This window comes from Osmerus eperlanus, chromosome 17 (genome assembly GCF_963692335.1).
Source record: "Osmerus eperlanus chromosome 17, fOsmEpe2.1, whole genome shotgun sequence".
In the NCBI taxonomy this organism is placed as follows: Eukaryota; Metazoa; Chordata; class Actinopteri; order Osmeriformes; family Osmeridae; genus Osmerus; species Osmerus eperlanus.
Window position 1 is genome coordinate 1,177,462 of NC_085034.1, and position 15,246 is coordinate 1,192,707.

The 15,246-nt window shown below is 53.0% G+C and overlaps 1 protein-coding gene across 1 annotated transcript; it reads left to right on the forward strand.

Moving 5' to 3' along the window:
• Nucleotides 1-5,679: 5,679 nt before the first annotated feature.
• On the forward strand, nucleotides 5,680-9,131 carry lrrc4.1 (leucine rich repeat containing 4.1). Its single transcript, XM_062482672.1, has one exon. It carries the CDS (start codon nucleotides 5,719-5,721, stop codon nucleotides 8,578-8,580), a length of 2,862 nt encoding a protein of 953 aa, XP_062338656.1. The 5' UTR covers nucleotides 5,680-5,718; the 3' UTR covers nucleotides 8,581-9,131.
• The last annotated feature ends 6,115 nt before the right edge of the window (nucleotides 9,132-15,246 follow it).

Consider the following 15,246-nt stretch of genomic DNA (forward strand, 5'->3'; position numbering starts at 1 on the left):
GATTTGCCTGCTATGGCCCTAGGGCCTGGTTCTGTGCTGTTTGCTCTCTGTCACACACACACACTACCCTTGAACACCGGCTGACTGACTAAGCCAGCTGTGCTCGGGTTGCCTGGTACATACGAAAAAATAAAACAAAAATAAGATCAAACAAATATATGGCGTATGGCCTGGGCAGAAGGCGATGGTGGGGTGTGTGTGTGCCAGGGGCAGGGAGGGGCTACACGCGGAGGTGTTGGGCGATGCTGTCGATGACAACCCATCAGGTCTCCCCCCAGCTCCTGAGGGCCGGACGCATCATCACGAGCCCTCGTCCCCGTCACTCCTGGTTACCGTGACAGCCTTGGTTTAGGACCGCAGGAGAGCCGCTCCTCGACCTCTCTGTGACCCCTCAGAAGCCCGGGTCAGGAGGGGGCCCCTGACACGCCCCCCAAACTGGGTCAGTGTGGCAGCAGAGACACCGAAGCTGGGCTTGGGGAACGCCCGAGCACCACCAGGGCTGCAGTGACACCATGACGACCAGGGCTGCAGTGACACCATGACGACCAGGGCTGCAGTGACACCATGACGACCAGGGCTGCAGTGACACCATGACGACCAGGGCTGCAGTGACACCATGACAGGAGGGGCTGGGGGAGTTTGGCGAGTGCCATCACAGGCTACTAGCTAGGCAAGGTTATCTCCGGTTCGCTGGGCTAACGCGAGGAACGAGATACGCCTCAATGGCCGGCGACCTGCCCCTCAGGGGTCAGCGGACCTTCACAGAACCTCGCCAGGATCTGACCCACACCACCGCGGCACCCGGAGCCCCAGGGTCACCACCGTGCCGCTACCTCTACGAGGGCGGCCATTTTGGGTCAGAGGAGCATGGTGACATGACCGTGCACCTGGGAGCTCCCGAAGACACGGCCCGCTGGCCCGCTGGCCCGCTGGCCCGCTGGCCCAGGCGCTGGCGAGAGAGCAGGAGTCATTCTGGTCAGGTGAGTCTGCTGGCTGGTTGGCTCAGCAGTTAAACACAGACCAGACACATTCTGGGTCAGCGGTGTGTGAAATGGCAACCCACACACACATACTCCCCCCACCCTACACACAAACACTCTCCATTACTACAGCTGCAGGAACATGAGGGGATCTTGGGAGTTGGAAACGATAAGAGCCGTTGTGAGCGTGTCACGAGCATCAGACTGACAAAGGGAGAGAGAGAGAGAGAGAGAGAGGAGAGAGAGAGGGAGAGAAAGAGAGAGAGACGGAGACGGAGAGAAAGAGAAAGAGAAAGAGAAAGAGAAAGAGAAAGAGAAAGAGAAAGAGAAAGAGAAAGAGAAAGAGAGAGAGACCATAGGGCTGTGTGTGTTCAGACTGTACATCTCATTCCTTAAATGGGGAATCCCACGGGGAAAAAAAACATGAATATGTTTTTCCCTGTCCGTACTGAGGGACATGCTGACGGTCCTGTGGGTGTTTCTCGGCATACTGCTCGCCTGAAGTCCATTTGTATTCAACACAGGCAGAGCGTCAAGGTAAAACGTGTGTGTGTGTGTGAGAGTGTGTGTGAAAGTGTGAGTGTGTGAGAGTGTGTGTGTGTGTGAGAGTGTGTGTGTGTGTGTGTGAGAGAGTGTGTGTGAAAGTGTGTGTGTGTGAGTGTGTGTGTGAGAGAGACAGAAAGCATTAAGGGAAGTGTGCAGTTATAGCTGATCTCTCCTACGCTGGTGGGAACAGTGTATCCTGCTACAGGCATCGTGACCTTTTACTGCTAGTTCACTCACTCACACACACACACACACACACCAATCATGGGCTGGACATCGGGCCCATCAATTACCTACCCTGCTTTGCAGTTTAATGGATGACCTGTGGGGTGCATGTCATTTGGGGGGTGCTGGTACCCTCTCTGTTTTCCCTGCTGGAGGCGTGTGCTAAACCACTGTGTCTTCTGGAGCGACGAAGAGAGGGGGATCTTCCTGTGTTTGGACCTGGGAGAGAGGGGGATCTTCCTGTGTTTGGACCTGGGAGAGAGGGGGATCTTCCTGTGTTTGGACCTGGGAGAGAGGGGGATCTTCCTGTGTTTGGACCTGGGAGAGAGGGGGATCTTCCTGTGTTTGGACCTGGGAGAGAGGGGGATCTTCCTGTGTTTGGACCTGGGAGAGAGGGGGATCTTCCTGTGTTTGGACCTGGGAGAGAGGGGGATCTTCCTGTGTTTGGACCTGGGAGAGAGGGGGATCTTCCTGTGTTTGGACCTGGGAGAGAGGGGGATCTTCCTGTGTTTGGACCTGGGAGAGAGGGGGATCTTCCTGCGTTTGGACCTGGGAGAGAGGGGGATCTTCCTGCGTTTGGACCTGGGAGAGAGGGGGATCTTCCTGTGTTTGGACCTGGGAGAGAGGGGGATCTTCCTGTGTTTGGACCTGGGAGAGAGGGGGATCTTCCTGTGTTTGGACCTGGGAGAGAGGGGGATCTTCCTGCGTTTGGACCTGGGAGAGAGGGGGATCTTCCTGTGTTTGGACCTGGGAGAGAGGCTTTCTCCAGGTTAAGAGGAAATGCATCTTTATCATAGCTTCTGCTGAGCTTGATGATAACCCTTTCATTTGAATCAGGTGTGTTGGAGCAGGGAAACTTCTAGAACGTGCTGGGTGAGGACCAGGGTTGAAGCCCGCTGGTTTAGGGTCCGGTCACCATGGTCACAGAGCTGGGGGGACTCATACAGCGGCGTGATGCAACAGGAAGACATTGGGTATTTTAAAACGCTTAAACTCACATTACCAGACAAATTTCATCAACAACCACCATTCCGAAACACCGTACAACAGGGTACACTTAGCCTCAACAAGAATAATAGCTGTCTCAAAGGATATTCATATCAATCATATTCCAGATGCACTTATATTAGATTCTCAGTGAAGACATGGTGACTGACTACCCCTCTCCAATGAGAGAGGTAGAGGAGAGAGGTAGAGGAGAGAGGGAGAGAGAGAGGGAGAGAGAGAGGGAGAGACAGATGGGGGGGAGAGAGAGAGACAGATGGAGAGATTTTAATGAAAAATGGAGAGTGAAGAGAGGTTCAGTTGGTAGAGGCTGAAGGAGAGGATGAGGGGGGGGGATGGGAGGTGAATGTTGTAAATCAACAAAATCACCCTCAGAAACGCTAGCACATCTCACTGAATCCTGTCAAATGTATTTTTAAAAATATCGGTACTCCAAGACACAGACATGCACACTCCCCCAGGCAGGAGACATGATCAAGTTTCAAGTTATTTTTAACGCCATTTGTAACACATTCAGGTATTCTTTGTTCCTGCTCCTCCTGACGATCCCTAGTGGACAATCTAAACCTCTAATAAATCATCTAAACATGCAATAATAATTCCTAGCCTACATGGGCTACTGTAGTTCTTGAAAATATTAAGGACGTATATGGTATGTGTTGGAGGGAAGTAAGGAAGATTATAAAAAGTCACCAGAATATCAAGAGAGAGTTTCTAGAAAGAGAGGAGAGAGCAGGCTTGTATGATCAACAGTAAGGAGAAGAGAGAGAGACGTATCAGGGAGAGGAGAAGGCACAAGTAAGAGAGAAGAAGAGAGAGAGGGAGAGAGAGAGAATGGGAGTGAGAGAGAAAGAGACAGTGGGGAAGAGAGAGAGAGAGCGAGAGAGAGAGCGAGGGGGTGGATGAGTTAATGCACAAAAACACTGCATCAAACCAATGCACTGCTCGGAGCAGGATGCGTCAGCAGTACATTCACGTTCACCACTGAAGGACAAAAGAGGAAGAGAGAGCGAGAGAGAGAGAACAAGTGTGAGCGAAAGAGAGAGAGCAGAAGAGAGAGAGCGCGGGAGCGAGAGAGTACCACTGCAGCGAGTGTGCCGGCTGCCTGCCACCACAGCGACCCCAGCGAACGCATCAGAATAATAACCAGATCACCGGGATTAACAGCGGAGCTGCAGGGGTTAAAAAAATCAGGTTGCCGTGAAGGCTGAAACGGTTGGTTTCTCCCCCTTTCCAACGCTTCTCCCCCGTACCGAGGAGCCCGAGAGAGCGAGGTACTCACAGGACAGACCCAACAGGAGGACAGTGTGGGAACTAAAGGGTTTGAAGGGCTAAAGACGAACTAACAGAAAGGAGTGAGAGCTCTCTCTCTACCTCAGGACGCAGCAGCAGAGAGGAAGCGAGGGGTGAGACAGAGAGCTGCAGAAACCCGCCGCTTGCTCTCTCCCTCCATCGCTGCTGCAACCTTTCCCCACTGACGCTGCTGGCAACGTCACGCCTGTCCGTCGGATCGCCAGCACATCGCTCCTCGCCTCTCTTTCCCCCAGCTCAGCACGAGGCACAAGCAGCCAAACGAGAGGAGGAGGAAGAGCTAAACTAGAGCTTCTTCTGTTCCTTCCCCACATCGCTCAACCCCTTCCACAGCATCCCACCCCTTCTCTGAAGAATAAATTGACGGATTATTGGGAAGTGCGCGGGAGGCAGACTGCAGCTGCTGTGAGTGTGTGTGTGTGTGTGTGACGATGATGTGTGTGTGCACTGGATGCTGAGCTGGAGCGCAGGGCTAGTTAAGAGGAGAAAGAAGCTAATGACGGTAGTGTGTGTTGCGTAGCTTTTCATTCCCACTGAGAGCTCCGGAAAAACCAAGTGGACACGACATCACTCAGAGACGAGGGGGCTCGCCGGTCGGACCGACGGACTAACGACCGAAAAGTGAGTGGAGGAAAGAAAAGAGGGGCTGTTTTTTTTCCCCTTCTTATTCACCCCTCCCCAACCTCTAACAAAAGAGGAAGAACATTTGAAAGGACTGTGGAATTTTTATTCTTCACATCCCCCCCTCCCTTCTCCTCCTACTTCTTTTTTTTTTTTTTTCCTCGCTCTGCCTTGGGATTCTAGTGTGCAGAGAGAGAGAGCGAGAGAGAGAGAGAGGGTGTATGCGTGTGTGTGCGCGCTCGTTTGTGCTATGGAGACTCGCAGAAGGTGTCTAGCGGAGGGCTTGACTGTCGGATTCCAAGGACAAGCAGGAGAAGACAAGCCGAGGGCGAGCGAGTGAGAGCGGTGCGTTCAGGTGCCTGACTGGATTCTTTACTCTTGTCTGAAAAAACTAACGAAAGCTGGGAAGGAAGGGGATCTTTGATCTTTCTCTTTGGATTCTCCTGTTGTGGATTTATAAAAAAAAACAATGGTTAATCTCGACTTTCATCTTCTGAAATAGCAGAACATTACAAAGCCTTGATTTTCCGCTCGAGGGATATCTTTATATATATATACCTGGTTTTATAACTGCATCTCTGTCTGTGATTGCAAAAAAAAAGGGAGTAAAAACCATTTGATACAGTACACGGACCTGTAAAATTACTTGAGGTAGGTGTCTAGCGTTTCCAACATTATTTGCATCACCCCCCCCCCCTCCTTTATATCCATCTTGTAATAAGGGTCTTTGCTGTTTATTTCTGCTTTTCTGTCCTCCTCAAACAATTTCAGAACGGCCAGTCACAATACCCTGTATGAGTGTTGTCAATGGAAACAAAGCTAGCGTCTCACTTAATCCGGGATAGGGCCAATCCCCGTTCTCCCTCCGACACCCAGAACCCCAAACCTCCTCCTCCTCCCTTTATACTTTCCACTCCCTCTTCACCTCCCCGGCCCTGAAACCACCGCAGACCAGCCTACCAAACCCCCCCCCCCCCGCCACCCTCCCCACCTCCCCCCAGACGATGCTGAATTATGAACGTGCCACATCATGAGTCTCCTTGGGCGGGTAGCTGTGCGTCGAGCCAGGAAAACCGCCCTGCTCTGTGTCGTGTTCCTGATGGCTCGGGCGTGGAGCAGCGCCCCTCTGGCCCTGGCGGGAGCGGCGCCCGCGGCCCCGGGGCCCCAGAGCTGCCCGTCGCAGTGCTCCTGCAGTAGCCAGCTGGGCAAGGTGGTGTGCACCCGGCGGGGGCTCACCCGCGTGCCTCTGGGCATCCCCCCTAACACGCGCCACCTCAACCTGATGGAAAACGCCATTGACGCGGTGCAGGCCGACTCCTTCCGCAACCTCCACCACCTGGAGGTGCTGCAGCTGGGGCGCAATGCCATCAGAAAGATCGAGGTCGGGGCCTTCAACGGCCTCACCAGCCTCAACACTCTGGAGCTATTCGACAACCGGTTGACGGTTGTCCCCAGCGGGGCCTTTGAGTACCTGTCTAAGCTGAGGGAGCTGTGGCTGAGGAACAACCCCATCGAGAGCATTTCGTCCAACGCCTTCAACCGGGTGCCCTCGCTGATGCGGCTGGACCTGGGAGAGCTGAGAAAGTTGGACTTCATCTCAGAGGGAGCGTTCGAGGGTCTGCAGAACCTCAAGTACCTCAACCTGGGCATGTGCAACATCCGTGGGGAGATGCCAAACCTCAGCCCCCTGAAAGGCCTGGAAGAGCTGGAGATTTCGGAGAACGTCTTTCCGGAAATCAAGCCTGGTTCCTTCCGAGGCCTGGGCTCGCTGAAGAAGCTGTGGGTGATGAACTCGCAGATCGGCACGATAGAACGCAACGCCTTTGACGACCTGACTTCCTTGGTGGAGCTCAACCTGGCCCACAACAACCTGAGCGCCTTACCCCATGACTTGTTCTCGCCCCTGAGGTACCTCGTGGAGCTTCACCTCCACCACAACCCCTGGAATTGCGGGTGCGACGCCCTGTGGCTGGCTCGCTGGCTGAGGGAGTACATCCCCACCAACTCCACCTGCTGTGGGCGTTGCCACGCTCCCGCCCAGATGCGGGGTCGCCAGCTGGTGGAGGTGGGCAGGGGCGAGGGAGGCGGGTTCCAGTGCTCGGCCCCGTTCATCGGCGACGCGCCGAGGGACCTGAACATTTCGGCGGAGCGAGTGGCAGAGCTGCGCTGTCGCACGGCGCCGATGTCTTCGGTGCGCTGGCTGCTGCCCAACGGGACCGTGCTCACGCACGCCTCGGGACACCCCAGGATATCAGTACTCAACGACGGCACGCTGAACTTCTCCAACGTCCTGGCAGGGGACACAGGGACCTACACCTGCATGGTGTCGAATGCGGCCGGGAACTCGAACGCCTCAGCCTACCTCAACGTGAGCGCGGCCGAGCTGAACACCTCCAACCTGAGCTACTTCACCACAGTGACGGTGGAGGTGTTGGGCCCCACCACCGAGATGCCCAAAACCAAGACCACACCCAACGCTGCGGCGGCGGCTGGAGTGGCTGGAGGAGGAGGGCCAGGGACAACCACCACGACGGCTTTGCCCTCCATCTTCCAGCCCGTCTTCATCTCCACCCCGACCGTGCTCCTACAGAGCACCGAATCCCCGGGCCGGGGGAAGCCGTCGGTGGTGCCGGTGTCCAAGGCCACCACGGGGCGCCCACCCGGCACCAGCCTGGACGAGGTGATGAAGACCACCAAGATCATCATCGGATGCTTCGTGGCGGTCACCCTCTTGGCCGCCGTCATGCTCATCGCCTTCTACAAGCTGAGGAAGAGGCACCAGCAGAGGAGCACAGTGGCAGCCGCCCGCACGGTGGAGATCATCGCCGTGGACGAGGAAGACCTGCCCCCCCCTGCCTCGGCAGCCAACGAGGGAGTGCTCACACTGCCCGAGATCCACGACCACAACAGCATCCACAAACTGGACTACGTCAGCCACAAGACAGACTACGGCTTCCACAAGCCGAAAGCGGACTACATTACCCACAAACCCAAGCCCGATTACGCAATCCACAAGCCCAGGGCTGAATACACAACTTATAAGCCCACTGTTGACTACACTACCAACATTTCGGACTACAACACTCACAAATCCACCCCTGATTTTAGCGTTCATAGAACAAAGCCTGACTATAGTCCATTCAGACCAGACTACAGTACTCAAAAGTTTAAAACAGATTACAGCCACTCGAAAACCGAATATGGAACCCACCCGAAAACTAAACCGGACTACAGCCCATTCAAACCGGACTACAGCACTCACCCAAGACCCAGACCAGACTACACCCCATGCAAACCGGAATACAGCACCCAACCAAAACCCAAACACGACTACAGTCCATTGAAATCGGACTACAGCATCCACCCAAAACCAAAACCTGACAGCAGTCCATTTAAACCAGACTACAGCACTCACCCGAGACCCAGACCAGACTACAGCCCATTCAGGTATGAGTACAGCACCCAGCCCAAACCCAAACCAGACTCCCACAAACCAAAACTTGACAACAGCACTTACAAACCAGCCTCTGAATACCCCCCCCACAAGGCTGGGCCAGATTACAGCGTATTCAAGACTGATTTCAGCTCTCACAAACCGGACTACAGCCCCTTCAAGTCGGACTACAGCCCCCACAACGCAGACTACGTCAACCAGAAACCTAAAATGGATTACAGTCCTCACAAAGCGGATTACAGTCCCCAGAAGGTGGACTACAGCACCCTAAAGCCCAAATACAACACCTACAAACCGACGGGACACGGGGCCAAATGGACAGAGAACAACATTGGAAACTCCCTCCCTCGAACCTTGCCCAGCACCATGACAACCATGCCTGAGCCCTTTGTCATTAAAACACACACCAAGGAGAAGGTACAGGAGACTCAGATATAGCATCTCTAGATGCTCCCACCCCCTGCCCAACCCCTAAGGCCCATGACACAGTCCCTACCCTTCATACATACCATGCAATAGAATGCACAACTTAAAAAAGGACAGGAACATTCTTTTTTTTGTACAGAGTGCAAAACGTAAAAAGACTTGATTTCTTGTTGTACATGCTTATAAATAAATATATATATGGAAAAATTGAAACTACCATGGGCTGGTGATAGAGAAGCATATTATATTAAAAAGAAATAAATTGAAACTATTTTCTAACTTGTAACTTCTATTTAAAAAGATGAGTTGTTTAAGATGATGTCTTGACTTTGACAAATGAGGGTAGTCTTGTTTTAAAAAGGGGCATTCTTTGTGATTTTTAAACCATACTACACAGAATGCAGTGACAAGAAAAAAAACGGAAAAAAACACATTTATACCGAAAAGACTTTCTTTAAAAAACAGAAAAAGGTCAGTGTTGATATTTACAGGTTTATCTTGTAAAAGCACCATGAATTTGTACTGTGCCAAATGTTATAAATGCAATAAAATGGATTTTTGGAAGAAAAAAACAAAAAAAAAGAAAGCATTAGAGAGAGATTGTTTTTTCCTTGTCTGTCTCCCTGGCGTACTTCTGGCGTACTGTAGCGATCAGCCAAACACTTTAGACTCTGCACCAAGACTCTGCAGCTGCCTTAACCCTGCGAGTGCTGAATGACTCACGCACAATGGATCATGGTATGCCTGCTGCTTTCCCATCTTTAAGTTATCTAACACAGGCTGTATCTGCAGCAAGGGCGCAGTGCTTTTACAACGGGTATCAAGTCCGTAACAGATGACGAGAGTGCTGTGGCTTCAGGAGTTGTTGGTTCTTACTGTGTCACCCATTTTCTCCCAGCGTAACATGTCAAGTAAAGTCATCAAGATGAAAAACTGCTTGTTTTAAAGATGTCCATACAAGCACGTGGCACTACAGAGCTGTAGCGATGGTTTAGTAATTGGATATCGTACAGTGTGGATAATACTACTGTGTGGCTATTGTTATATATATCCGGTGCTTCCAATCCTACTAAGTAGGATCTGTCACAAGGCTAATGAGTAAATACGAATGACATGTTCAGGTGAAATATCATTGCAGTAAGAGCACATTAACACACAAAAAGCTATGCTCCTTTCTCATTTTCATTGCATTCCCAGCTGTTGAGCTTTCATCCATCAACACCGGGCTTTACGGTGACAAATGCTCCGGGTCTAGCTGTTAACTGTGCATTCTTCATCTTCGACAATATCCCTCTCAATCTTAATACTCTCTCCCACCTTCTGTTGAACTGAAAGGGAGAGAGGGAGAGAGACAGATGCGGAGAGAGGGAGAGGGAGATGACATGTACTTGGGCAGGGTCTTATGGACATGTGGAACAGCGCTGGAGGAAAGCTAGTTAGCATGACATGCCAAACAGAGCTGCAGTTCCTCTCCTTAAGCATGCTGGTTACGCCAGGGTGGGGGAGCCATAACAACCTTGGCGCCGGAGCCCCGGGGACTGGCTGGCATGAAAGAAATTATAAACACTGGGAGGAGGGAGGGGGGCAGATATCACAGACAGCGGGGGAGATAGAGCCTCGTGTCATAGAGCCTCGTGTCATAGAGCCTCGTGTCATAGAGCCTCGTGTCATAGAGCCTCGTGTCATAGAGCCTCGTGTCATAGAGCCTCGTGTCATAGAGCCTCGTGTCATAGAGCCTCGTGTCATAGAGCCTCGTGTCATAGAGCCTCGTGTCATAGAGCCTCGTGTCATAGAGCCTCGTGTCATAGAGCCTCGTGTCATAGAGCCTCGTGTCATAGAGCCTCGTGTCATAGAGCCATAAAAGACGAGACATATTGGGGGTGACGACCAGGCTCAAGCGCTCTGTGCGAATGATTAAAATCTGATTGGACGATAATTGGCACAGCCTGGCCTGACACACCCCTCCCATGAATCAGAAATAAATAAAAAGACAGAACTGGAGGGTGGTGATGTCACTACGACCACGGTCAGCCGGTCAGTCACTGGTCCGCTGAGCGGAGAGCCGGTAGCCGGTTAACGGGCGCGCTGCCCCTTCTCCCCGTCACCGGTTTACGTAACGGGCTCTGGGACGAGGGAGAGCGAGCGAGGCGGGCGAACGAGTGCCTGCAAGCGCTCTTTTTTAATACTTCCATTGTGGCCTCTTTATTCCTTTATTTGCACTGGAGAGAGTGATGGTGTAGGAGGGGGAGGAGGGGTGAGAGGGCCTTGTGCTGCAGAGTGGGAAAGAGAGAGGGAGAGAGTGGTAGAGAGAGGTAGAGTGTGGCAGAGAGGACGGTAGATGGAGGGGTTTGTCATGTGCTTAACCTGCAGTCGTGAGCTGTCAGAGAGGCAAAGTGAAGTCTGTGTTGGAAGGGTGACAGCGCTGCTCTGGGAGTTTAGACAGGAAGTGATGCAGGAGGAGAGGTTAGGCCTGGAGCTCCTATCAGATGCAGAGAGACAGCGAGGGCAGCGGGAGATTACCACAGACATGTTTGAGGGATCCATATGGACAGTTAATGTATTTTCCTCTCATATACACACACGTAAACCAGACCATAATCTCCATTTTACTCACTCGCACGTACGCACATACGTACATACATAATCTTAGATTTCAGCAATCATATCCACAGTCCCACTCAGCCGGTAAGCAGTTGAAATCTGTCCCCAATGCAAGAACACAAATGCTTAGATTACACGAGACACAGTCGCATGCATTTGCTTGGAAACACACAATGACAGAATACATCTCAACAGAGCCATCACAACCACTCAACCTTGTACACACACACACACACACTGCACCACAGTCTTCCTGAAGCTGCCCCACCCCTCTCTCTCTCCACCTCCCCTCCTGTTAGGATGAATATGGATCTCCCTGCTGCATTGTTGACCATCATCGCCGGTCAATTAGGCTGAAGTCAGATGTGCTTCAGTCCCATCAGACCTGTTCCCTCTCTCAGTCCTGCCCCTGACTCACGCAGCGTCTCTCCAGGTACCGGATGAGACAAGATACATCCAGCAGCCATGCCTTCGTGAGGGAGACGGTGTGTGTGTGTGTGTGTGTCTGACTAGTCAGCATAAATTTGGGTTGAGGTTAAATCAGAGAAAATGGAGGGGGAAGGTCAGGAACACAGAGAGGAGCACAGAGAGGAACACAGAGGGGAACACAGAGGGGAACACAGAGGGGAACACAGAGGGGAACACAGAGGGGAACGCAGAGGGGAACGCAGAGAGGAACGCAGAGAGGAACGCAGAGAGGATCGCAGAGAGGATCGCAGAGGGGAACACAGAGAGGAACACAGAGGGGAACACAGAGGGGAACACAGAGGGGAACACAGAGGGGAACACAGAGAGGAACACAGAGAGGAACACAGAGAGGAACACATAGAGGTTCACAGAGGGGAACACAGAGAGGAACACAGCACTTCTTATCACAGCAGCTGACACGAGAGAAGGTCCTTCTCTGGAATGTTCATGCAGTTTTGATTCAACAATATAACTGGACTCAAGAATACAGCTCAGTATCTACAAACGTAACTTCAGGAATCTGTGTGTGTGTGTGTGTGTGTGTGTGTGGCAGCTGAGAAAGTCAGCTGAACACCAACACAGTCGTCAGTCCTGGTGTTTGAGTCTGCTGTACCGGCTCACTAATCCGTCCTGATGTGGTAACCGGCGCTACGCCATGACGCAGGGCGGGGTCAGTAGGCAGGGCAGCGAGGGGGCGGGGCCAGAGGCAGTGTGCGTCTGTGGAAGGCAGGCTGGAGAGAGGCCTGTACTAGCTAGCAGGAGGCTAGCAGGAGGCTAGCAGGAGGCTAGCAGGAGGCTAGCAGGAGGCTGTGTGCTTCATTAACAATTAGGAAGCCATTTGGAAAGATGAGCATGGCAGTCTGCATCGACTTAGACACAGCTCACAGAGTCTGGGGAGAGGGGGGGAGGAGAGAGGGAGGGAGGGAGGGAGGGAGGGGAGAGGGAGGGAGGGGAGAGGGGGGGGAGGAGAGAGGGAGGGAGGGAGGGAGGGAGGGAGGGGAGAGGGAGGGAGGGGAGAGGGAGGGAGGGAGGGAGGGAGGGAGGGAGGGAGGGGAGAGGGAGGGAGGGAGGGAGGGAGGGGAGGAGAGGAGAGAGGGAGGGAGGGAGGGAGGGAGGGAGGGGAGAGGGAGGGAGGGAGGGAGGGAGGGAGGGAGGGAGGGAGGGGAGAGGGAGGGAGGGGAGAGGGGGGAGGAGAGAGGGAGGGAGGGAGGGAGGGAGGGAGGGAGGGAGGGAGGGAGGGAGGGGGGAGGGAGGGAGAGGAGAGAGGGAGGGAGGGAGGGGAGAGGGAGGGAGGGGAGAGGGGGGAGGAGAGGGAGGGAGGGAGGGAGGGAGGGGAGAGGGGGGGGGGAGAGAGGGAGAGAGGGGAGGAGGGAGGGGAGAGGAGGAGAGGAGGGAGGGAGGAGAGAGGAGGAGAGATGGAGGGAGGACGGGAGATGAAATAGGATAACAGGGTAAAGGGGAGAATGGTAAAGGAGCCAGAAAAGAGGGAGAAACCCAAAAAGAGCAAGATGGAGAGGAGAGGCAAACCGCTAAGGAAAGCGGCAACGCAAAAAAATAATGAAAAAAAAGAGAGGAAGAGAAGACCTCTGTGAAAGATAAGTGCTGGAGTGGGATGAGCAAGCTAATAACAGATAAGGGTTTGTGAGAGATGAAATGCAATGGCATGAATAATACCAACAACAGGGAGGGAGGGAAGGAGGGGGGAGAGAGAGAGAGAGAGAGGGGAGTAGAGAGAGAGAGGGGGGGGGGGGAGTAGAGAGAGAGAGAGAGAGAGAGAGAGAGGGGGGGAGGGAGGGAGAGAGCGAGCACAGCGAACATGATGCAAGACTGCCAGCTAGAGATGGAACAGGATATAGCCCCGGTGGCCTGCCTGTGATTGGTGGATATAGCCCCAGTGCCTGCGTGATATTGGTGGGACGGCGGGGGTGTGAGGGAGGGGGCGGGCTCTGTCTGAAGATACAGTTGATAGGATGTACTGATACCAGTTAATGGGCTACAACACTAGAGGTCTGGGGGGGAGGGGTGGGTCAAAGTAAATATGAGAGACACAGCGGAGATAAGGGTATCCTCTCCTCTGTGTGTGTGTGTGTCTAAGCGTGATCAAGATGACATTGCATTAACCATAGGGTCGAAGTCTTTTTGCTAGCCGTAAAAATACGTTCTTCTGTTCCGGAGGCAGTATACGTCCATCATTAACGCAGATGCGGGAATGCCATTCCGGCTACCTCCAAGCCCATTACTCAGTCTCTAGTTTCATCATCAATCAGAGTAAAAAGTTTTGGCAGTAAACGTGTGGGACCCGGCAGTGGGGGCAGTAACAGGCTAGCAGAGGCATTACACAAGTTATTACAGATGCTTGGATGCACAGAAGACTTATGAGTCAGTGCTGAGCTGTTGTTTTGGGGTAAATGCCAATTAAAGAGATGTGCTACTACCATGGGGCCTGGCATGGCCGGGGGCTGGGAGGCCTGGCATGGCCTGGAGGCTGGGAGGCCTGGCATGGCCTGGAGGCTGGGGGGCCTGGCATTGCCGGGGGGCCTGGCATGGCCTGGCATGGCCTGGAGGCTGGGGGGCCTCGCATGGCCGGGGGGCTGGGGGGCCTCGCACGGCCGGGGGGGCTGGGGGGCCTGGCATGGCCGGGGGCCTCTGGTGTTGGGAATGACCGGTTGTCGTCCAGAAGAGACAGATCTTTCCAGATCCCCAGTCGGCCTGGCTGGATGAAGGGAGCTAGTTTGGTGGGAGTCCTTAACCCTTGTGTTATCTTCGGGTCATTCTGACCCATCAGTCATTGTGACCCACCGTCGTATTGCGACAAATTACCTCATACAAAAACAAAGTGAAGCATTTTCTTTTAACTGTCGGGCTGTCTCAGACCCCCCACATTGGAATGGTTAAAAGAAAATTATTTTTATTTGTTTTTGTATTGGGTAAAATTGGGTAAACACAACAATGGTTCGTTATGAACCTTTGGGTCATGTGACCCGAAGGCAGCACGAGGGTTAAGTACCGTTTTATAGTCTGTGTGCAGGATGACATACAGCTCTGGATCTATCCTGGATCTGTTCTGGATCTATCCTGGATCTGTTCTGGATCTATCCTGGATCTGTTCTGGATCTATCCTGGATCTGTTCTGGATCTATCCTGGATCTGTTCTGGATCTATCCTGGATCTGTTCTGCTGCTGCCCTGAGACAACACAGCCACTGTCTGATGAGCGTAGTCCACCAGGTGAGAGTCCACCAGGTGAGCTCTCAGATCGCTGTATCCTAAATCATCTGCCCCAGGGCAGGGCTGCTGTCAGCGCTGGACACACACACACACACACACACACACACACAGAGGACAGGCCTCAGGTTTGTTACTCACACACCAGCTCACACTAACATGCTCCTCCACACACACACACACACACACACACACACACAGTAAAAAAAAAAAACACACAGTTAGGAACACACTCGCTTAAGAACAGACACGAAAAACGGAAAACACACAGGGAACACACACACACAGGGAACACACACACACAGGGAACACACACAGCTCTGGTCCAGGGTTTCCACCTGTCCTCGTCTCACAAGTTACTTAGTGCTTCATACTCTTACACACA